At 36.2% G+C, this 25137-nt stretch overlaps 1 protein-coding gene across 1 annotated transcript; it reads right to left on the bottom strand.

Moving 5' to 3' along the window:
• Window positions 1-6213: 6213 nt before the first annotated feature.
• On the bottom strand, window positions 6214-6558 carry LOC145819491 (protein FAR1-RELATED SEQUENCE 5-like). Its single transcript, XM_082913502.1, has one exon. The coding sequence runs from the start codon at window positions 6556-6558 to the stop codon at window positions 6214-6216; it is 345 nt and encodes a 114-aa protein (XP_082769628.1).
• Between the last annotated feature and the right edge of the window lie 18579 nt (window positions 6559-25137).

The raw sequence follows: 25137 nt of genomic DNA, 5'->3' as shown, positions 1-25137 counted from the left end.
GAAACCCAATTTAAAAACTCAGAAATGTATTATCTTCCCATCAAATAAATTACCACAAGCTTTCAACACAGGAGGAAAAGTATAAAAATCAGGCCTAACTTCATATTTTAATAACATTTCGTATAAACAATTGACAGCTTAATGGAAGCGGGTATTGCGAACATAGGAGGATAACATTGAATTCCAGGTATTGGTATCCTTTTTTGGGATCTGATCGAAAGTGCAACGAGAATAAGTAACATCTCCAAGATTGGCATAAAGATTGACAACTCTAGTGGAAATGACGATGCTTTGGGCTTTCCCTGACGCAATAAGAAAGGCCTGAATGCGCTTAGCAACGTGGATTTTGGTGCATGACTGGAATAAAAACTCAAAATCAATCTCTTTACTCCCTTCCTCTGTGCCATTGGATAAAATTTGTGCACAACTTGTTGTACTGAAATATGATTGGTGATGAGTTCCAAGAGAGAAAATATTGGCAACATTCTGGGTACACAAACAATGAACACAATTAACATTGGAGACTAATTAACTAGCTAAACAAAATAGCATTGAACTAAGGAAATCACATAACTGAAAATGAAGAACTAATAGTACCTGAATATACATGTAGTTTCACTACTGTATCAAGATGATATGTTGTACCTCTGCCTCTGAAGAGGGCATATGGTGAAGCAAATGACTAAAATGAAGGTGATGCAAATGACTAGAATGAAGTGTTTAATGGTTAGGATTTATAGAGAGAGGAAAAGAGTGTAACCCAATTCGTATAAAAAAAATGAATAAAAATAAAAAGATTACATTTATAATTTGTGAGGATAAAAATATCAATGACCATTAAATTCACTTTACCTGTTGTTTCTCCATTTGGACTAAGCGGAGGAGAGTAAAGGGAAGTGTTAGTTGTTAGGTGAAGGGAAGGAAAGAGAAGGGAAGTGAGGGGAGGTATCCCTCCTCTTGTTTGTTTAGACAATCTATATAGAGTATATTGAAAATTGACTTTTAACAAGGAGTGCTTTGGGAGCTTTAGGGTGTATTTGGTTTGTGTTTTGAGATAAATTTTCAAAAAAAAAATTGGAGAGAGAGTTTAGAAATTTTTTTGGTTTGTTTGGTTGTGTATTTTCAAAATAGTTTGGGAGTTTGGGATGATTTGATATTTTGTTGTAGTTGAGTAGATGTGTGTGAGAGAAAAAGTGATTGAGAATGAGAGATGAGAGATGAGAGAGAAAAAGTGATTGATTGATATGTAGAAGAGAGAAAGTGATTTTGGAATATTTTTTCAAAAAATTTGAACCAAACAAAATTTTGAAAATTTTTCCCAAAAATTGTATCTTGAGATACAAACCAAACAAACCCTTAAAGTCTTCATCCAAAATTTTCAATTTTATGTGGCATGAAATTATTGGTTTATGTATAACCAAATATAATTTGAACAATTTTAAAAGGAAAGTCTAAAAATGAATTTAAATTTTAACTATTTTTAAGCCATATTCCACTTATAAATTGTGGATTAAACATAATTAATGCATGTGCAAAACTTATTTATTGTCTATGAAGCATGGGTGCGGATGTAACGCCCTCAAAATAATACATAAAACCCATCACATTAGGCATGCATTGATATAAAAGAAATCAACCATTTCCATTCATCAGAGTAGTTCTTACAACCGTATTACATGTTAACAACAAAAGCAAGTGCCCTACGGGCTTACAGCTTTCCAAGTCAACACTTGGTTACACAAAAGAAGAGTACTAACTCTATACAAAATAAGCCCTTGGCTTGATATACATGTAATACAAACAAAATAAACATAAAAAAAAAAAAAAGAGAGTCTTCAACTCCCATCATCATCCAAGCTATGTCCTTGGAGGTGGCATACTACCTGTACCTGAAAATAATGTCCCATATAGGGTGAGCCAACGCCCAGTAGAGATATGCTAAACACACTATGAGCAGTAACTAAGACATTAGCAATTGATAAATGTTTAACTCCCATAAATCAATTCATAAACCATTCCCATTAAATGACCACAATGTCTATGTTTCATTTCATTTTCCATTTCTTATCCAATTTCCAAATTTATACCCGAGGCTCAGAGCCTGGCCACACACTCTAAACGAAATAATAATTCATATTTAACGTTTCCCATTTCGCAATAGATAAGCATATAAGCTGTATCAACACCTCATCAGATAAGCATATGAGCTGTATAAACACTTCAATAGATAAGCATAAGAGCTGTATCAATACTTCAATAGATAAGCATAAGAGCTGTATAAACACTTCAATAGATAAGCATAAGAGCTGTATCAACACTTCAATAGATAAGCATATGAGCTGTATCAACATAACACAATTTTCGATCTAAAGGTCCAGCCCCTTTCTTCCAATAAACCTTGTGATTTAGAGGTCCAGCCCCTTTCTTCCAATAAACCATTCGGTTTAGAGGTCCAGCCCCTTTCTTCCAATAAACCGTGGAGTACAACCCGTTTCTCCTCCCACACAAAACAATGTATATACACATAGGTCCTATACACAATCAATCAACACATAACGTTAATGTATTCTATCAGCCATCATACTTTATGACACATCCAATTGATTAGTTTTAGTTTACCTAATCATCATGTATTGTCTACAACAATCATAGCTACCCTCCACCGGTAGCCCAAAGCATTTATTTCTAAATAGATAATAAAAGCCTCAACAGATAAAATATCAATGTTCTCAAAAGTGAGCGATTTATAAATCCATCCCCACCATTTCACAATATAATGAATCTATTTCATTAACTCCAACTCAATTTCATATAATCACAACCTTTCCCAAATTAATTATACCAATTAATTTATATAACAAAGTTAGGGTTCTCTACCCCTTTTCCCAACATAGACCCAATGGTGTAAATATCAACAACCAACAACAACAACCTCAATTTGAAACCCAATATACATTTTCAAGAATCAAAATGACAAAACCCCCATTTAACATTTTGAAACCCTAAGTCCCAAAATCACCCAACTTTAACACTTTATCAAAACAGCCAAAAATCTATGTCAAAGACCATAGGAGTGAGTAGGAATCCCTACCTCAAAAGTTGACACCCAACGAAAGAGATGATGAAAGTGAAAATGCTCCAAATCACAAGTTTCCCGGATCAAAAGATAGCCCTCGACAATCAACAACTTTTTTGTAAAGACCCAAGGTGAGGAAACAACTCCAACTAGATCAATACCTAGAGAGAAGGCAAGGTTCTAGAGAGAGAGGCTCAACAATGGAGTTTTTGGAAAAGTAAGAGAGAGAAGAGATGTGAAAAAGTGATTTTAAAATGTCAAAACACGGAGTCTTAAACCCGTCACCCCGCTCGAGCGTGTAAACCCCCGCTCGACCGTCACTCACAGACTCCCACTCGAGCGTCCAATCCGCCGCTCGAGCGGCGAATACACACTCCCAGCACTTTTGCAGAACCAGGTCCCCGCTCGAGCGTCCAATTCCCCGCTCGAGCGTCACACACAAACCCCCGCTCGAGCGCCCAAACCACCGCTCGAGCAGACGACCCTGCAGAGAAAATACTGGAAGGGTGATTTTCCCGCTCGAGCGCCAAAGTCTCCGCTCAAGCGGACAGGCCAAAATCTGGGCAACTACACTTGGTTCCTAAGCTCAACCAACCTGTTTCAAACCGGCCCAACATAACCCAGGACTCAAATACAAAGACTAAAGGATGTAAACAAGATGTACACAATAACCAACCTCTCGGAACCTAAGTCCGGATACAACAATTAAAGAAAAGGGGAAACCGGGATTGCTATAGCGGATATGGATATTAGTGTATGGGTACATTCTAGGTATGCTGATACAGTAAAACCTTAAAAAAATAGGATCCACCGATAACTTCTTTTATTTTATTTGTAATGATTTGTAAATATCTTTCAATTCAAGCACTTGCAAATCTATCACTTCAAGTATATAACATATAAAATAACTATGTGTGTGTGTGTGTATGTGTGTGAAAGTCAATTAATCAAATAACAATTAGAAAAACATTAAGATTATGAAAGTAAAAATGAAATAAATATGACATAAACCAACCATTCATAAGACCTATAAAAGATAATAAAAATGTTATATTTCATTTATCAGAGTTTATATTACAAAAGATATTACATGAAATTTCTAAATGTTAACAACAAAATAAGTGCCCTACGAGCATACATCTTTCCATGTTGTCACTTGGTTACAACAAAAGAAGAGTCCTAACTCTTTTATATATAAAGCCCTCAGCTTGAATTTACATTTGAATACAAAAAATATAACAAAATGGAGCCTCCAACCCTTAATCCTCCCAAGCTATGCCCTTGGAGGTGGCATGTCACTAGTACTTGAAAGTGGTGTCCCAAGTAGGGTGAGCCAAAGCCCAATAGAGATATGCTACACAATATATGAGAAATAACTAAGGCATAAGCATCAGATAAATGTGGGATATTTCTTAACCAACACATATTATTTCCGTGACCATTCAATATACATAACCATAACTCAATTCATTTCCAATCATCCATTACGGGTAAATATATTTACCAAGTTCATAGTTATCAAACAACCAAAATGAGATTTCAACTCAATGGTTCACAATTCAATGCATTCATCAATCCAACACTTCTAGTTCTTGCCATTTCAAGGAACTACATTCGAGGGAACAGGCACCCATAAATAAATAAGATTTCGGGACTTTCACCTTGGACACTCCGACCAACTTAATTCTCAATGGAGTTCATCCCCTATCTCCTCCCAAACAATGGAGTACATCTCCTATCTCCTCCCATACAGTGATACATATACAATATATTTAAACACGTTGTCATATACAATGACTCATCAATTCACAAGTTCAATGGTTTACTCAAACTGTCATATTCAATGACATAATTCAATTGATTAGTTTTAACTTTCCAAATCCTCATGCATTTTCTACAACAATCATAGATATCCTCCACCGATAGCCCAAAATAGATATTTCTAAACAGACAAATAAATCTATCAATAGATAATTTATCACATTTTTCATAGGTGAGTGATTTATCAATCCAACTACACCATCTAATCACATTTTCCCCCAATTTCATAGTTCCCAAACTAATTTCATATTTCCACATTGATTTCATTATTTATACAAAATAGTTTATTTAATTCAAACTATGGCATTTTTCCCCCTTTTCCAAATATTACACCCAAGGCTAAATTTCACCCATTATACACAAATAACCCCATTTTCAAGACCTCACATACACATATGGAGTCCAAAATAGAAAACCCCTCTTTCACAAATTCAAACACAAACCCTAACTTCACCCAAGCTTCCCAACTCCACCATTTATGTAAAAATGACAAATGTCTAGGTCAAAACTCATATAAAGAGTAGATTATCCCTACCTTAAATGGAGAAGCTCAAAGAGGAAGAAGGAGAAACTTGAAGATGCTCCAAACTTGAACTTTTTCGAATCAAAAGGAAGCCTACGCGATACTCTACCCTTTTTACAAAGGAAGTAGGGTAGAAGGACTCTAGATCAAGGAGTATTTGTAGAGAGAGTGTGTGTTTTAGAGAGAGGGGCAGTCGATCTAGGGTTTTGAGTGAAGAAGAGATCAAAAAGTGATATAAAATCACGCTGCTGCAAACTGATATACGAGGTCTTCGCTCGAGCGAAGGAGTTGTCGCTCGAGCAACCAAGCACAACAAGTGACCTCGCTCGAGCGCAACAAACATCGCTTGAGCACACAATTCCAAGCTTCAAGTCAGCCACAAACACAGACGCACACTCAAGCACAAGAAGCCTCACTCAAGCGAAGAAACAATTTCACAAGGCTCGCTCGAGCGCAAGAAGCCTCGCTCAAGCGACGCACTCTCACCTTCCTAGAAAAGCTATGTCTGGGAAAAAACCTGAAAACCCTTATTTCTCACTCGAGCGCAAGAAATCTCACTAGAGCGAAGAAGTAAACTATAAAAGGCTCGCTCGAGCAAAGAGGCCAAAATCTGGGCAACAACCATTTGTACCAATAGACAACCATCCTGTTCCAAACTCGCCCAACAAGTCCCAAAACTCAACTTTAAAGAAATAAAGGAAGGAAACAAGACATAGACAACAACATACAATCACAGAACCCGAGTCCGGAATACAATAAAGGTCGGGGTAAAACCGGGATCGCTATAAAAAGACTAGCCTAAACGAAAACCAGATTGTGCTGCCAAATATAACTCAATTGCATGGGTAGCCAATATCTTTCTTTGTGATGGCAACATGTGGGCACACTCAGGTGATACAAGATCGTGGTTATGTTTTTCTTTGAAATCAGTCACAACAAATTTCTCAATACCCTCATCTAATTTCACATAAAGGCGAGCCTTACAACCAATCCTAGTTTCAACTCTAGGATTTTTTGCCAATGGGTCTCGCTTGTCAACCTTCCGAAATCTCTCCTTGTTGCAAACCAAAAGTCTACAAATAAGTTGGTTAGTGAACTTGTTCTTCCTATAATAATCCCTTCTTATGCTAAACCCCATTTTTCATCTATATGTGTTATAAAAATCATACGCACATTGTTCATAATCAAATGTCATTCCTTGTTTTGGCTTCCAAACACAATCATTCTCAGGTTCCATATCCATATCAAAATGCAACTGAAAACCCATATAAATAAAATCTTAGCTACATAAATTAAATCTTTTTTTTTATGCTTCTATGTCCTTAGTATGCTAGTAGTATTTCATTTCTATTTTGATGCTCTATTTGTTTTATAAATAACTTTTCTTGATTTATAGTTTGTTAAAAACCCATGAAGCCATCATTAAATTTAGTTATGCATGGGACTAATTTCAGTTTATAAATTGCAGTTTGTTAATTACAGTTTCTTAATTACAATTTATAAATTGCTTCTATTTCTTCTCAATTCCAAACACAAAAAATAATTCCAAACACAAAAAAATATTCCACAAAGAAATACTTAGAGACTATTTTCAGTTTGAAAAAATCCAAACACACAAAATGCAATTCCATCTACCAACATTAAGCTCAAATAATCAATTACAAAGACAGAGACAATGAAGAAGACTAGCCTCTGGTTTGCGAAGTGAGGGTAGATAGAATGAGGGCAAAGCAATGGGTTCGGTTTGGGGAGTGGGTCGCTGTAGACAAGGTTTGCCGGTGCGACAACTTCGGTGAGTTGAAGGAGAAGAATGTGATGGCTCTGGTTTGGCAAGCAGACAGAATCTGTATCGAGTTAACAGCGGGTCATCGTCGTCAGATCTGCAATGGCGTCGAGAGTGGGTTGCCGCCGGTATTGGGTCGCTGGTGAGGGTGGGTTCGATAGAGGAGAAGGGGTGAGTGTGAGGTTGTGTAAGAATGAGTGCGCATCAAATTTGTAAAACACATTAAGCTGCGTGTTTTGTTTTGGGCGGGAAACTGAAATTTCAATTTCATTTTTTTTTTTTTTTTTTATGGCTGTTGGATATGCAACGGTTGATCTCAGCCGTTTCAAGTAGGAGATGAAGTAGGATTCTCAAGGAGGGGATCCGAACTCGAAGCATGAGTGAGGCGAGCCTCTCTCCACCATTTCACATTCATTTGGCATTCGCTTGAAGGTTAAAATAGTTACCGTCACTTAAAAATTAATAAAATAAAATGTTATATTTAAATTATAAATTTTTTTATAAAAAAAGAAATAGTCAAACAGTTTAATCTAAACCAAATTAAAAAGTCAACTTATTTTTCAAACAAAGCTTACCTAACTAACGGTAACGATAGAGATTCTTACAAAACACAACTCTCATAACTTTTAAAATGATTTGAACTATTCATGTCACTGTCAGAGATAGAAATAAAAAATTCAAATACATTAATGGTCAATACATTCGTGAGAGTCTTGGGATCCTCCTTTGTAGGGGCCCCAAACTTTTTTCCTTAACCAAACATGACATGAGCAGAGTAGTATTAAGTAGGTTTGTTTGGACCAATTTTTTAAAGGAAATAGTGTAATTCATTGTATTGTTAATTTTGGAATAAGTAATTTATAATTTATGACTATTTGATTAAAAATAATTTACATCTCAGTATTGTTTAATCATGGGATTAAATGTTAAAAATGATTATTTTTAAAATTATTTTTTATTTTTTCATGAAACTAATTATTTATTTATTTTTTAAAAATAATAATTAGTTTCTAAAAACTAAACCAAACATGTCATAAATATTTGGTGGGCAAAATTATATCTTTTTACCAACTAATTCAAAGGAAGGCTTATCCCAGGACTGTGTATGCCACCCCTCTCCCAAGGTAGGATAGTTCCACAGATAGGGGACTAATAGTCCAGTCAAACTATTAGTCTTGTTTACAATTTTTCAACCAAACAATGGACTACTCGATATGATAGACATGGAGTCCAATCCCCCCTTCAATCCCTCCAAAAAGCACCCCTTAGGGGAATTAGTGGGTAAAATTTACCCCTTAGCCTATATGATTGCAATAATGGAAGAAGGGTAATTATAGAATTTTATAGGTTTAATCCTAATCAATTAATATCACCACACTACTACATAAATAAAGACATTTTATCTTACATTTCTAACTTATATCACCACATTACAAGTCTCCCCATTCAATCTCACTGTTCCCATAATCTCATCCAACTTAATTTGTCAAACAAACGTGACCTAAAAGAGTTAGGTTTCGGAGAGTAAACAAATTGAAATCAAAACTCACATCAAATATCAATGGCTAAAAATTTGTTTAAAATATAGATTGTCATATGTATATACTAGCGTATGCCCATGCCTGAAGGCACGGTATAAATAATGTTAAGATTATAATATAATTATAATCGCAACACTATTTAAATTTAAGATTAAAATGCAATTATAAAAATATATTTAATAGACTATACTCTACAATTCCAAACAAATCAAATATAAAAAAAAATTAAATATCTAATATCAAATTAAATATCAATTAAAAATTAAAAATAAAAATAAAAAAAGGCCTCAGATCTATCTTACTCTCTTTCTCTCTTATCTATTGAAAATATCTAAGCAGCAAATAAAGAAATGATAAAAGAAAGGACCTCTCCTGTGAAGCAACAAACTATACGTACTGGGAAAAAAAAAATAAATAAAACTAAAAAAACACATTGATTAAATCATACCCACTGTTTTTAATTATAGGAAGAGAATAAAATAAATTTATCACCTATATATTTTTCATAAACACATTGGTTAAACAAAGTCTTCTATAATGCTATTTAACACCTTTCAATAATTTTTCTGTTGGTAAACCATAATAGCAATAATTTTTCTTTGAATTTTATCTGTCATTTTTTTTTAGTCTGTTGCAATCTATTTCGACAACAACTAAAAAAAATAAAAAAAGAGGAGAAATTTGTTCGAATCTGAGCCTTGAACACATATATGAGCTCAAATCTTTTTCTTTTCTTTTCTTTTATAAAAAATTAAATAAATAAATAAAAAAGGCCTCAGATCTATCTTACTCTCTTTCTCTCTTATCTGTTGAAAATATCTAAGCAGCAAATAAAGAAATGATAAAAGAAAGGACCTCTCCTATGAAGCAATTCATCAAGCATTTAGCAGACAAAGGAGAATAATGTATATTTGTTGATCCAACTTACCAATTACCAATATTGCTTAACTAAACAAATTAAAATCACAAATCTAACAGAGAAGCAGCAATAAATTATAAATAACGTAAAATTAATTTTTATTGATACAATAGTCAAAAATAAACAATTTCTCTAAAATTAATATTACTATATAATATTCTAATAATTTAATATAAGACTTATTCCATACTATATAAACAACATAAAATTTATTATTTTAGGTAATGTATTTATTATTTGTTTTTTTTTTAAGTTGAAATAAATGGATTTATTTTTCTCCCACAATTTACATTACATATTTATTCATGTGTAAAAAATTATTATTTCATATTTTCTCAATCATATATTATTTTCAATTTTCAATTTTTATTTTCGAGTCATTAAACTTCTAATTGATGCATATTTAAAAAATACAAGTTAATATATCTTACATAATTACAAAAATTAGAAAATAAATAAATATAGAAGTTAAAAATTGAAAATAAAAAATCTAATGTCCTTCCAATAAATTACAATTTTTTGATAGAGAATGTAAGATGAAGAAATCATTTGACAATAATAAACAATTCAAACAATCTCTCATTTATTACACCTAAAATTACACCTCTCCACTCTCAGTGACACTTTTTTGCTCCACTTCACCTGTTCCCAAGGTATCTACTGCAAGAAACCAATAAATACAAAAGAACAGATACAGAGTCAAATACAACTGCCTAAAACAATGACGCCAAGTGAAAGGAAAGAAGTGGAGTAAAAGCAATATTCCAAAAACTTCAAACTTACAGCACGCTGTTGATTTTTCAACAAGGGTATCTGAGATATTGGAGGATTGAGGGACCTCATCAACAGATGAAAATGCATCAACCTTATGTTCGACTTGCGATCAGCTAAGTTCCTCTAACCCGTGCTCAATTGCTGCAGTAGATGCTACAGATGTGTTACATTGGGAATCAATAACATTAAGCTGCACCTGTGAGTTTACAGTTGAAAGCTCAGGTGCAGAATCTGGATGTATCAATTTCTCGCTATTTGAGAAATAAATAAAACAAATAATTTATAATGAAAAACGCCAAATCCACCAAAATAATGATAACATATTAGCTCATTTGTTTCAAATCGGGATAGATACGAAATTAGATGCATTCTTTATTTGTTTATTTATTTTTAAATTGAATGTACACTTGACAGAACTAACTCACTCTCTCACTCTGTTTTTCTATCTCTCTCTTCAAATTGAAGAACACCCAAGACCAATGAGAAGATGTCAAAATCCTGTATAGAGAGAGTGAGGGAGAGAGTGCCGATGTCAAAACACCCAAACCATTATGATCTGTGTATAAGCTAAAGAGAAATAGTCACGAAACATAATGAACCCGAGTAACGGATCGAATCAAGCTACTGCAAAATGTGGAATTCAATTCCAAACACTAACTAAACTCTGGTTGTTGAGAAAACTGAGGAAAAGAAGAAAAAAATAATTAAAAAATAGAAGAAGAATACAGTTTCAAATCATAAACTGTGAGAAGTTCAAAAAATAATTTAAAAATAAAACTGTGAGAAAACGAAGCATTAGAAGTTCAATTAGAATCTCACCTGAATAAACTCTGGTTGCTGAGAAAACTGAGGAGCAAAATTTCATCGAATCAAGCTACTGCAAAGAGAGAGATAAAGATAAAATAGAGAGGAGATGTGGATAAGTATTTGGGCGGGAAGTATTTAAGGAAGTATTTAAAGGGGTTCATCTCATTCGTCTATGTAAATATACAAGTGAATCATAACCATTAAAATGTCCTAGTAAGACAATTGTCTCTAGGATAAATTCAAAAACCCTCTTCCCATATTATATAGATATGTAGTTTGAAAAATTATAAACACCATTTTATTTAATAAAATTATACAATGACATTCCTCCGACTAGAGATCTAATGATTGCGATAAATCCTGTTATGTTATGTTTCTTTATGATATGTATATATTTATGGATTGGTCACTGTTGTCATAAGCCCTAATTCTATTTTGATGATTTGAATCGTTTCTTTTGTTTAGTATTTTATATATATCAGTTATAAATATATATATATATATATATATATATATATATATATATATTAATATATTTAATAATTATAGCATTTTCTTTTTATCCTATTTGTTTTAGAAAAAAATAAACAACTAAATATATTTTTGAAAATAGGCCATTTATTCTTTTGGAGACAAATTATATAAAATAAAAATATTGTGATTATTAGATTAACTTAATGCTTTTTTTAGATATACACAAAGAATCTTACAAAATAAATAATTTAAATTATCAAAACAGAATTCATGTTGTACTCGATAAACCCTACTATAATGGTCAAGTATTTGAACTTGTGATAATCCATATCCTACATTTATTATATGGTGAATCAATCATTAGTCCAATATGTATTTAATTTATATATATATATTTGGATGGTTTAATATGGTCTATTGTGAGTTTATTTTGCTCTGTTTTTATAATTTAAAAAGTTAATTTTGTAAAACATTTCAAGGAGATTAAGTATACTGAAAATTAAGTCTATCGGATATTAGAAGTTATTTGATCGAATCACATTTCATGGAAAATTAATTAACGAACAACATAATTTTGAAAATAGTTCGTTAATTTTTTTTAGAAAATGTAATCCGATCGAATGACTCCTAATATCCAATCATCTTGATTTTTGTATGCATAATCTCCTCAAAGGATTTTACAAAAGGGTTAATTACACTTTCTACCCTTAAACTATCATCAAATTATCTATTTCGTCCCTCAACTATTGATTGAGTTTATTTGGTCCCTAAAGTATACAAATCAAGTCTATAGTCTCTAAACTATCTATTGAATATATTAAATTCATAATGTATTTAATTTAAACTTATTTAAACCCTCAAATAATTACAAAAATAAAAATATATATATGCCCATATGTATTATAAATTAATAAGAAACTCTACCAAATTAAGATTTTATTATAGAAAAATCTTAAAATTTTATTGTCTTTAAAAGTATTGTATTTCGTTGTTAATAAAATTATATGAATATTAAATATACTGGAGAAGTAGAATTGAATAATTAAAATAATAATATTTCGTTACAAATAATAATAGAATAAAATAATACATTAACTAAGTTTTTAAAAAAAAGAAGGTGAAATTTTTTAAAATAATCAATTATAAATTTTAAACGAAATCTAACATATAATACTAAATAAAAGCAAACACGTAGTCATTATAGAATATAAGTAACAAAATACTATACATAATTACTCTTACCCTTTTCACCATAAGAGCTGATGCCCAGTTTTCAAATTTTTGAAATAAAATTGAACTACATATGGTCTTTGTCGTTTGGTTATGGCTTTTTCAGTTGACTTTTTTGAGTTGAGATTTTTTTAGCTTAGGATTAAAAGGTTGGCTTGGCTTGGTTTTTTTTGATATTTTTTATTTTTGTGAAAGAAAAAGTGAAATGATTATGGTTTGGATGTGGCATTTTGTCTTATTGGCTTATTTAGCCTATTTTGTCTTTTGTGCTTTCTTAGTCCAAAAATCCAATACCAAACGAAGCCTAATTTATAATATTTATGAGTTTATATTTTATTTTTGTAATTCTTTCAAGGACTAAATAGGTTTAAATTAAATACTTTAGGAATTTAATATGTTCAATCGATAATTTAGAGACTAAATAAATCTTGACTTATATACTTTAGGGACTGAATAGACTCAATATAGCGATCCCGGTTTTCCCTCCATTGGTTATTGTATTCCGGACTCGGTTCCGTAGATGTTTGTTGTTGTATACGTTTTATTTTCGTCCTTTAATTCTTTGTATTTGAGTTTTGGGATGTGTTGGACAGGTTTGTAACAGGTTTGGTGTATTTTGAAACAAATGGTTGTTGCCCAGTTTTTGGTGTTTTCGCTCGAGCGAGGATTTTGTCACTTGAGCGAGCTCTGTGTTTTAGTCACTTCGCTTAAGCCAGGGTTCCTTCGCTTGAGCATGCGTCAGCGTCTAGTTTTGGACCTGAAGGTTGTGTTTCTTGGCTCGAGCGAGCGAGCTGTATGTTTTGGGTTTCTTCGCTCGAGCGAGCATTCTTGCGCTCGAGCGTGCTTCTGGGTTGCGGACCTGAAGCTTCATGTTGTTGGCTCGAGCGAGGATTTCTGCGCTCGAGCGAGGTTTCTTTATGTCTGGTCGCTCGAACGACCACTCCTTCGCTCGAGCGAGGCTCGAATATACCAGTTCGCAGTAGCAGCTTCTTCTTCGCTTTTTCCATCATCTTTATACACAAACCCTAGATCGGCTGCTCCCTCTCTCTCTACATACCTTCTCTCTACAAATACTCCATGTTCTAGGAGCCTTCTACGCTAGTTCCTTTGTATAAAGTGTAGAGCTTGGTGTGGGCTACATTTTGATCCGAAAATCATTGGGTTTGGAGCATCTCAAGTTTTCTTCATCTTCTCCATTGAGTCTCTCCATTTGAGGTAGGGATAACCTACTCCTTTCTATGAGTTTTGACATAGATATTATGCATTTTGTATAAATGGTGTTGTTCGGGTAACTTGGGAAAGTTAGGGTTTTGAAATTGAAACTATAAAAGAGGGGTTTTCTATTTTGGGGTTCCAAGTGTATGAGTGGTCCCCGAAATGAAGTTATGGTGTTTGAATGATGAAATTTGGCCTTAGGAGCAATATTTGAGAAAAGGGGAAAAAATCCTAATTTATTATGATTGATTAATTTGTATAATTAATTTGGAAAAGTTATGGAAATATGAAATTAAGTTGAAAACTATGAAATGGGGAAATTATGGGATTGAATGGTGTAGTTGGATCAGTTAATCACTCACCTATGAAAATGTTGATATTTTATCTGTTTGATAAATTTATTATCTATTTAGAGATAATTGCTTTGGGCTATCGGTAGATGATAGTCTTGATTGTTGTAGACCCTATATGTTGATTAGAGAAAATTGAAACTAATCACCTGGGATATGTCATTGAATATGATGGTTGGAATAATACATCGAATATGCGTATTGATTGATCATTGTATATAATAAGTGTTTAAATACATTGTATATGTATATTGTTTGGGAGGAGATAGGGGATGTACTCCACGGTTTGGGAGGAGATAGGGGATGGACTCCATTAATAATTAAGTTGGCTGGAGTGTCCAAAGTGAAAGTCCCGAAATCTTGATTATGTTTGCATAACGTAGATGAATTGAAGTGTTGAAGTATTATTGATATGAGTTGTAGTCTCATTTGAATTGAAGTATGAAAATGTTAATAATATGAGTTGTAGTCTCGTTACAAACTGCCTGGATGAATTGAGAACCATATCTATGAATTGGTTTGGATAATGAAACGGAAAATGATTGATATATATATATATATATATATACATATATATCTGTAAGTATGGATTGATTAAGAAAGAGATGTTATTTGTTTACATGAGTTAAACATTTGTCAAATGCTAATATTTTAGTTATTGCTCATATCTAGTTTAGTATATTTCTGCTGGGCTTTGGCTCACCCTATATGGGACATCATTTTCAAGTTCTGGTAATATGTCATATAGCGATCCCGGGTTTACCCTTGTTGTACAGTGATCCGGACATGTGTCCGTGAATGTTGGTAGTTGTTTATTTTCTAGTTTGCATCCTCTTTACTTTGTATTTTGGGATATGGGATGTGTTGGGCAGGTTTGTTACAGGTTGGTTGTGCTTGGGAGCCTAGTGTTGCTGCCCAGATTTTTGGTCCTTCGCTCGAGCGAGGAGTTTGTCGCTCGAGCGAGAGTAGTGTTGCCCCGGTTCTGGACCTGAGAGTTGTAGTTTCTGGCTCGAGCGAGCTTTTCGTGGCTCGAGCGGTCTGGGTTTTTCTTCGCTCGATCGAGAACTTCTTGGCTCGAGCGAGAGTTTTCTGTGTCTGGTCGCTCGAGCGACCAATCCTTCGCTCGAGCGAGAGTGTTTTATATCAGCGGACAGCAGCGTCTAAAACATCACTTTTTCACTTCTTTTCTTTGAGCAAACCCTTAATCCGACACTCTCTCTCTCTAAAATTATATTCTCTCTAAGATTTGATCTCCCTAGAGTGTGAATCTAGCCTAGGGCCTTTGTTAAAAAGATAGAGGGCGTTGAGAGCTTCGATTTAATCTGAAAAAGTTTGGATTTGGAGCAAGTTGATCTTGGAGTCTTCATCTCCTTTGTGGCTTAAACTTCAAGGTAGGGATATCCTACTCCTCTCTATGGGTTTTGTCTTTAAATTTTGGTATTTTGAGATGTTGGGCTTGGTTTGGTAATTTTGTAAAAGTTTGGGGCTTTTGTGTAATTTTACAAAAGTTGGGTTTTATTCATAATAAACCTAGATGCATGTTTGGCATAGAAAAATGGAATGAGTGTTGAATCATTGATGAAAATGGAACCTAAGGGTTGAAATGTTAATTATGGGAATTGACCTAATTACATTGTTTAATTAATTGGGATAATTAATTGAGAAGAATGAGGAATGAAATGTTGATTGAATATCCATTGTGCGTTTACTTTCTGTTTAGAAATAACTGCTTTGGGCTATCGGTGGAGGATAGTCGTGATTGTTGTAGACAATGCATGATGATTAGGTAAACTGAAACTAATCAATGAAATGTGTCATGGAACTTGACGGTTAATTGAATACATTAATTGTATGTATTGTGTGATTGTATATAGAACCAATGTGTTTATATACATTATGTGTAGAGGAGGAGATAGGGGATGTACTCCGCGGTTTAGGGGAAGATAGGGGATGTACCTCTAAACCGGATAGGTATTTGGAGGAGATAGGGGATGAACTCCGTAGACAGAGCTCATATGCTTGTCTAGAGAAGTGAAGATAGAGCTCATATGCTTATCTTTGTGAAGTGTGGATACAGCTTGTATGCTTATCTGTGGATATTGTTGATATACATATCTTTGTAGAATGTGGATACAGCTTGTATGCTTATCTGTGGATATTGTTGATATACATATCTGTCGAGAATGTGGATATAGCTTTTATGCTTATCTGAATGTGAGATATAGTTTTTATACATATCTGTGGAAATAATGATAGAGCTAGCATGCTTATCTGTTGAAAAAGGGAAAATGAAAAGTAATTGGGACTTGTAAGTCGTTGACATAAATATGTAATTTATGTGATTGTATCAGTGTTGACCAACTATCAATTGCTAATGTTTTAGTCATTGTCCATGGTTGGTTTAGCGTATTTCTACTGGGCTGTGGCTCACCCTATATGGGAATATCATTTTCAGGTGCAGGAAGCATGCCACCTCCAAGGACATAGCTGAGAGGCTAGTGGCGGGCATAGTTTTGGTCGTTTTACTTTTTGATGTATTACATGTAATTTCAAGCCAAGGGCTTAATGTGTAAACGAGTTAGAACTCTTTGTTGAATCCAAGTGTTAACTTGGAAAGCTGTAAGCCCGTAGGGCATTTTGTTATGAGGTTAACATGTAATACTTATGTAATGGAACTCTAATGAATGAAAGAATGTGGTTAGTTTATATGTAAATGTATGTCTTACTAGATGGGTTTATTGTTATTATTTTGAGGGCGTTACATGTCACCTCCAAGGACGTAGCTCAGGAGGCTTAGAGGTTGAAAGATCTTTTTGTTGTTATCTTTTGGTATTACATGTAAATTCAAGCCAAGGGTTTAATGTGCATTGAGTTAGTACTCTCCTTTTTGTAACCAAATGTTGGCTTGGAAAGTTGTAAGCCCGTCGGCCATTTACTTTTGTTGTCAACATGTAATACTTTTGTAATAAATACTCTGATAAATAGGAATATGCTTTATTCACTTATGACTATGGATGTCGTGAATGTTGGGTTTGTCTGTATTATTTTGAGGGCGTTACACTCAATTGATAATTTAGAAACTAAATAGACAATTTGACGATAATTTAAACGTACAAAGTGTAATAAATTCTTTATAAAATAAACAGTTTAAATTATTGAAACAAATCTTAAAACAGTGAATCAGACTAAACTGTCCAATTGAATATCTCAACTAAAAAATTCAAATCTCTTGAATTTTTAGAAATGACAATTTTTTCCTCCTCATTCTACTCTTATATTTTCCTCCTTGACCTCATTTGGGAAGTTGGTTATTTTAGTTTTTTATTTTTTTAGTAGGCTAACATTTTTATGTTGAGAAGATAATTGGATGTTTTTGTATTGAATTTGATATTTGTGAGAGAAAAAGTGAAATGATTATAAATTTGATATGATATTTTATTTTATTAATTATTTTTAACTTCTTCTTTTTGTGGAGGGGGGGTAGATTTTAGCTACAAAAACCCAAAACTCACTTGCCAAACAAGGCCCTTGTCTCACAGGCGGCTTTGCTACCGTGTCCAGTTTGAACTCGCCATCATGTTAATTATATTTATTAAATATATTTATAATTTAAATTTTAAAATATAATAAAATTAAAATTAAAATGACATACATTCATTTTCATTTATTTATTTTTCATTTTTTTATCTCTCATCACTTATAAATTATTATCCAAAATATATCATATTATCCATTATTTTTTTGATCATTCTACCATACACATCACTCAAAAGTGGTGTACCATATGGAAATTATGGTGCCATAACTAAAAATACTTTTAATCATAAATAAAAATATCACAATAGATCATTATAAAACATCACTTGAAGCATAATTACAAATCCCTTCAGTCTTAACCAAAACAGCAACCATAATAGGTCATAATCAAGTCTTTACTAATATCATAATGACTTATAAAGGATCGTAACCAAACCCTGAGGTATAATCAGAAATCTTTTCGGTCAAAACTAAAATAAATTACAAGAAGTCATAGCTAAGTCATAATCATATCTCAATAAATCATAATAAATATCACAATGTATCATAACAAAAAAAATCACAAAAATTATAAGTGAACATATGATGATACATCAAAAATTACAATTGAAAATATAATACACACCCTTTTTAAAGTGTATATAAAATTTTCCATTACTTTTATTAATAATATAAGCTCAGCACAACTCATTGTCAGCCCCACCTCTTTTAGTCTCTTTTTTAGCTTTGCTGTTTTGATTCCCATCTTATCAAATAAATTTTTGTTTTCAATTTTTGATATTTTAACTGGAAGTTTTGATAAATAATTGGACGACAAACCTTACTTTTTGGGCGTTTGGGATGTTGTAGAAAAGTGTTTTATTTTTTTTAAAATTTTTATTTTTAGTGACTTTTTTTTAAAGAGAGAGTTACCGATAAATCCTATATGTTAGAATTATGTTTCAATTAGTCTCATAATTTTTTTTTTTTTTTTGTAATCTATTTAGTTTTTTGGATGTGTAATGACTCATTTGTCATTATAATTTCCTTAATTGTTGCAGTTTGTTGGAGTGCTAAGTTTGAAAAAAATACACTAAGAAATTTTTGAGTGTTACATTGAAATGTTATTATTCTTGAGTGTTATGTTTTTTGAGTGTCACTTTTAGTGTTATATTGGAGTATTATGTTTAAAAAAAAATATACTAAGGAATTTTTGAGTGTTACATTGATTGGAGTGTTACGTTTGACAAAAATATACTAATAAATTTTTTTGTGTTACGTTTGAAAAAATAATACATTAAGACTTATTAGTATATTAGAAAATCCATGAGACTGATTGGAGTAACGATTCTCATATAAGACTTTCTGATATTTTTTTCTTTTTTTAAATTAGGAGAATTCTATAACATATACCCATTACCCTATGCACCTTTAGTTATGTTATTTTCTTCTTTAGTTATGATTAATTTTTCTTTTTAGTTATTGAGAGGGTAATTTTTATGAAAATTGGGCCGAGCTGGGCCGTTATAGGCCTTAGTGCGAAGGGTTGAGTAAAAAGGGCATAAAGTTACTCCGGTCCCAAAGAGGTTAGCCTGGTCACCATACTAAAACTTGTACCGGTTGTCACAGTGTGGTTAGTTCGGTCGCTACAGGTAGTTCGGTCATGGCATAGGGAACCGAAGTATACTGAGCCCTCTTCAGGATTTGGCTTTGGGTTAGTTCGGCTTAAACTCTTCTATGGATAGCTCGGTCTTGGCATGAGAAGCCGAGGTAGGAGAAAAGCAAGGAAGAGCCGAACTAACAGTTAGATCGGTCACTCCAGTTAGTCTAGCATGGCAATGTTATTTCGGTCGTTTGGTAGCCCAGCCATGGTAAAACCATCTCACTTGGTTTAAGCAGTGAGGGGGGTGTTGAGGGATAAGCATTATCTTTCAAGAGAGTGAATCCTAGAAGGACTCTACATGGAGGAGTAAAAGTCCTACTAGGATTGTGCCACGCAGAACCTATAAAAGCTCACAAACATCACCTATGGAGAGGTAACACAACTTTGATTCTCGAATTCACAGAGCTTCTTGTCTACTTGTTTGTTTTTCTGACTTAGGCATCGGAGGGGTTTCCGGCACACACCCGCCGGCTAGCTCACGCTTGTGTTTTCAGGGAGTACGGAGCACAGACTTGATCAACAGGATTATACAAGAAGGTTTATTTCTTTCCCGTACAATTGGTGCCGTCTGTGGGAATTACAGACAGAACAAAACCTCTTGATCAAGTTCCCCTCGCTAGCTGAATGGCGCACAACGAAGACTTACCACAGTCCACCATTGATGGACAAACCCCAGAGGGAGGTGGGAGGCGCGAAGGTTTGCCTCATGTCCGTCCCATGGCGGACTTAGAGCCCCAACGCCATAATCCCAGGAGGGATGCTAGAGGAAGGAGGAATAACAGCCCCCGTCACTCTCGTTCACAAAGTCCTGACAGACAAAGGCGGAGGATTGATCCCCAAGTTCTGGAGGACCGCGTGAAGAAGCAGGACGAATTGATACGACGGATGGCGGCAGACATGGAGATCATGAAGCGCCAGATCAAGGGAAAATGAGTGACGACAGGAGTGGGGCGCAAAAGCAAGACGCCTCCTCGTCACTCAGAAGACCATGGCAGGCATTCCACACCATCACGAGCGGAGAGTAGAAGCCTCAGGACAGGCGATACTCAATCCAGAACCTCCAAAACTCGTTGCTCCAGGTCTGAGAGAACGAGGACTGAAAGGTCGTATACTGAGGGAAGCACCTATCGACCCTCGCGCACACACCAAACATCATCCAGGCAGTCGGAGTTGCCAAGATCGTCCGACTTACGGACCATGCTGGAAGAAAGGGCACGATGGAAGGAGGATGCCAGGGCGCACGACCCCCGTAGAGTTTCTGCCCTTCAACGATTGGCTCCTCGGACGCATGGAAGCGTAGAGGTCGGAATGCCATTACCACGCCCTGCCTACGAACCAACAGACAAGGCATTAGCGAGGCTGCAGACCTCGCCGTTTGTTTCGGCGATCAAAAACGCGCCCTTACCTATAGGCTTTCTTCAGCCCAAATTCACTACGTACGAGGGGAAGACGGACCCCTACATTCATCTAAGACACTTCCGCCAGGTTATGGCAGTATATCGGCGAAATGAGGCTTTAATGTGTATCCTCTTCTCGTCGAGCCTTGGCGATCTGGGCTTGACTTGGTTCAAAAAACTTCCAGAAGGCAGCATAGCCTCCTGGGTGCAATTGGCGGAGGCGTTTGTCATAAGGTTCAGAACAAACACCAAAACCCCGGTGGACATTGACCAGCTACTCTCCATCGACATGGGCGAAAAGAGACATTAAGGTTCTACAATAGTCGCTACTAGGAGACATTCAACCAGATTGGGGACTGCCCCACCAATCTCGCCATTGCACAGTACAAAAGAGGCCTTCCAGTCGGGAACAGACTAAGGGACTCAATCACCATGACACCGCCCCTCACCATGGAAGCCTTGATGGAAAGAGTACATCAGCACATCAGGGTGGAAGAGGATGGCGCCCGTGCCAAAACAAAATCTGGCACCACCACAGTGCCAGAGAAAAAGGCCTCGACAAAGGTCAACGCGGTAGACCGTCCGAGCAGAAACGGACGTAGCAGGCGAGACAATGGAGAGGACCAGGATAAAAGATGGTTGAGAGTCCGCACTGCCATAACCACGGTATTCAAGAAACCGATCTATCGGATCTGAGCGAAATACGCGATGAACCTTTCGTCAAATGGCCTGCCAAGCTAGGAGAGTCCCAGAAAGACTACGACGAAAGATTGCGATGCACCTTCCACAAAGAAAAGGGGCACCGCACTGAAAATTGTACACCATTGAAACAGCATTTAGAGGAGTTGGTGGCAGCCGGTCACTTGGATAAATACATTAAAGAAGGGGCGCAACCAGCCCCCCAGGACCACAATAACCCCAATAGAATGCCAATTGATGCCCCACCTCAGGGCGTGATCAATGTGATATATGGAATATTCGAACCTGAGCGTGTATGAGAGCTCAGAGGGTCGATCAAAAAGGCTAAGCACTTAAGGGAGGTACTGAGCGCTCAACCTACCACCAAAAAGGGGAGAACAGACCCTACGAATGTCATCTCCTTTTCAGACAGAGACTTGGAAAGAATTTATTGCCCTCACAATGACGCACTGGTCGTCACCCTCCACATCAAAGATTATGACGTCAAGCGAATATTAATAAACCAAGGTAGCTCGTGTGAGATAATATACTATGACACCTTCAAGCAACTGAAATTGGAAGACAAAGACTTGGCACTAGCTGTATCCCCCCTGATCGGATTCAACTCAATGCCAGGATGGCCAGTCGGCAAGATCATCCTTCCAGTTAGGGCAGGAAGCGTAACAAAACAAGTAGAATTTTGGGTGTTGAGAGTCCCTTCCACTTATAACATAATTTTGGGGAGAACATGGCTCCATGCCATGAAATCAGTAGCATCATCCTACCATCAAGTAATGCGGTTCCCCAACGAAGCCGGAGTAATTGAAGAGGTCTTTGGAGATCAAATTATGTCCAAACAATGCTTCGTCACAGTTAATGGAAGCCGCGCTGCCAAGGGATATGTTCATTCAGTGGAAGAACATGAGAGCAATGAACTGTTCGCAGATGTCGGCAAAGTAGCCGATCAAAAAGCAGTGGAAGACTTGGTAAAGGTAAATATAGATGAAAAGAACCCGGATAAGTTCTTTTTGCTTGGTTCGTCGTTGTCCAGCACTGAGAGATTAGAGGTCTTGGAATTTTTGACCTCTAACATCGAAGTGTTCGCCTGGACACCATACGACATGCCAGGCATTGATCCCAACTTCATCTGTCACCAACTCAATGTCCACCCATCAGCCAGACCAATCATTCAGCGCACACGCAGATCGGCACTCCACCACGCCGAGATAGTGGCGGAAGAAGTGGGAAACCTGCTGGAGGCAGGAGCAATCAGAGAAGTACACTACCCCAAATGGATTTCCAACACGGTTGTGGTGCCAAAAAAGAATGGCAAATGGTGTGTCTGCGTCGACTACAAGACAGTCAACAAAGCATGCCCAAAGGACAGCTTTTCCCTACCATGAATAGATCAATTGGTAGACCTAACAGCGGGACACAACCGACTTAACTTTCTTGATGCGTACAAAGGCTACCATCAGATCGCCATGTATGAACCAGACCAGGAGGTCACATCCTTCACAACTCCAAGAGGATTGTATTGCTATAAGGTCATGCCCTTTGGCCTAAAAAACGCAGGGACCACATTCCAGAGAATGGTCACCAAGATGTTTGAGCCGTTGTTGGGCAAAACAATGGAAGCATACATCGACGACATGGTGGTCAAGAGCAAGGAAGAGAATGACCATCTAAAGGACCTAGGTGAGATGTTCCAGATTCTGAGGAGACACAAGTTGTGCCTTAATGCATCCAAGTGCGTGTTCGGTGTAGGATCTGGCAAATTCCTGGGCTTCCTGGTGACCAACCGGGGTATTGAGGCAGACCCCTCTTAGATCAAAGCAATTCAGGATCTAGAAAGGCCTAACTCAGTAAAAGAAGTGCAGCATCTCACCGGCATGGCAGCTGCACTCAACCGATTCATTAGCCGGTCATCGGACAGACTACGACCATTCTTTCAAGCATTAAAAGCCAAGTTCGAATGGGATGAAGAATGCGACCGCACTTTGGAAAGCTTGAAAGAATACATGTCTTCTCCACCATTGCTGGTGACCCCAATACCTGGAGAAGAACTCTTCCTGTACCTGGCAGTCTCTTAGCACGCAATTAGCGCAGTGTTGGTCCGTGCGGAAGGAATCCAACATCTACCCATCTATTATGTCAGCAAGATATTGCTGGGCGCCGAAACAAGGTACTTGCCGCTGGAAAAACTGGCCTTGGCCTTGATGATGGCCTCAAGGAAGTTGTCACACTACTTTCACGCCTATACTATAGTCGTCCTCACAGCTTTCCCATTAAAAGCTTTGTTTGAGAGGGCAAACTTTTCTGGGCGAATCTTGAAGTGGGCAGTAGAGTTGGGACAATTCGACATCAAGTTCCAACCCAAAACCACGATAAAGGCCCAAGCTTTGGCAGACTTTGTCGCAGAATTCACCCCAGGAAGTCATCATATCTGCCCAGTCGACCTGACTGATACAACCAAACCAAGGATAGAAGTTGATGCCGGAATAGCGCAACCCCTGGTGCAGGATACTCAATCAGACCCCATGGCAGACCAGACTAAAGACAGCAAGGAAGAAGCGAACCAAACTACACCAAACCAAGACTCACCAACAAATAAAGACTTGGTACAATCAGATAGCGAGGGGTAAACAGCAAGCATGGACCTTGAAGAAAACACCAGCGACATTCTTGACCCCACGGCATCGTCTAATCCCTCCACTTGTTGGAAATTGTTCGTTGGAGAGATGTGGAAGCTCTTCATGGACGGAGCATCCAACCGACATGGTGCAGGACTTGGCATAGTCCTCATCTCACCAGACGGCCTGGTTGTGGAGCAGGCGGTCAACCTTGGTTTCCCAGCATCAAACAATGAAGTGGAGTATGAAGCGCTTCTCGCAAGTCTCAGATCAGCATTCTACATGAAGGCCACTAAACTAATGGTCTACAGCAACTCACAACTAGTGGTAAACCAAATTTCTGGCGACTACGAAGCAAAGGATGACAGAATGGCCAAGTACCAAGAATTGGTCAGAACAGAGATCAAGAAATTTGAAGTAGTAAGGATAGAACAGATTGGCAGGGAGGAAAACAGCAGAGCAAATGAACTAGCAGGCTTAGCCTCAATGGCAGATACATCCACCCCTCATCCCTTGCTCATCGACTACCTACCAAGACCAAGCATCGAAGACCCTGAAGCAGAAGAGGTATATTGCACTGAATTAGACCCCTCATGGATGGATCCCATCATACTATTCTTAAAAGATGGCGTCTTACCGAAAGAAAAGAAGGAAGCCAACAAAATTAGAGTAAAGTCGCAGCGATTTTGGCTCTCTCCATATATCACATTGTACAAAAAGTCATTCTCTGGACCCTA

Source organism: Camellia sinensis, chromosome 1, assembly GCF_055761805.1.
Source record: "Camellia sinensis isolate YWXY chromosome 1, ASM5576180v1, whole genome shotgun sequence".
NCBI classification, from domain to species: domain Eukaryota; kingdom Viridiplantae; phylum Streptophyta; class Magnoliopsida; order Ericales; family Theaceae; genus Camellia; species Camellia sinensis.
This window is presented reverse-complemented; position numbering and strand designations above follow the sequence as displayed.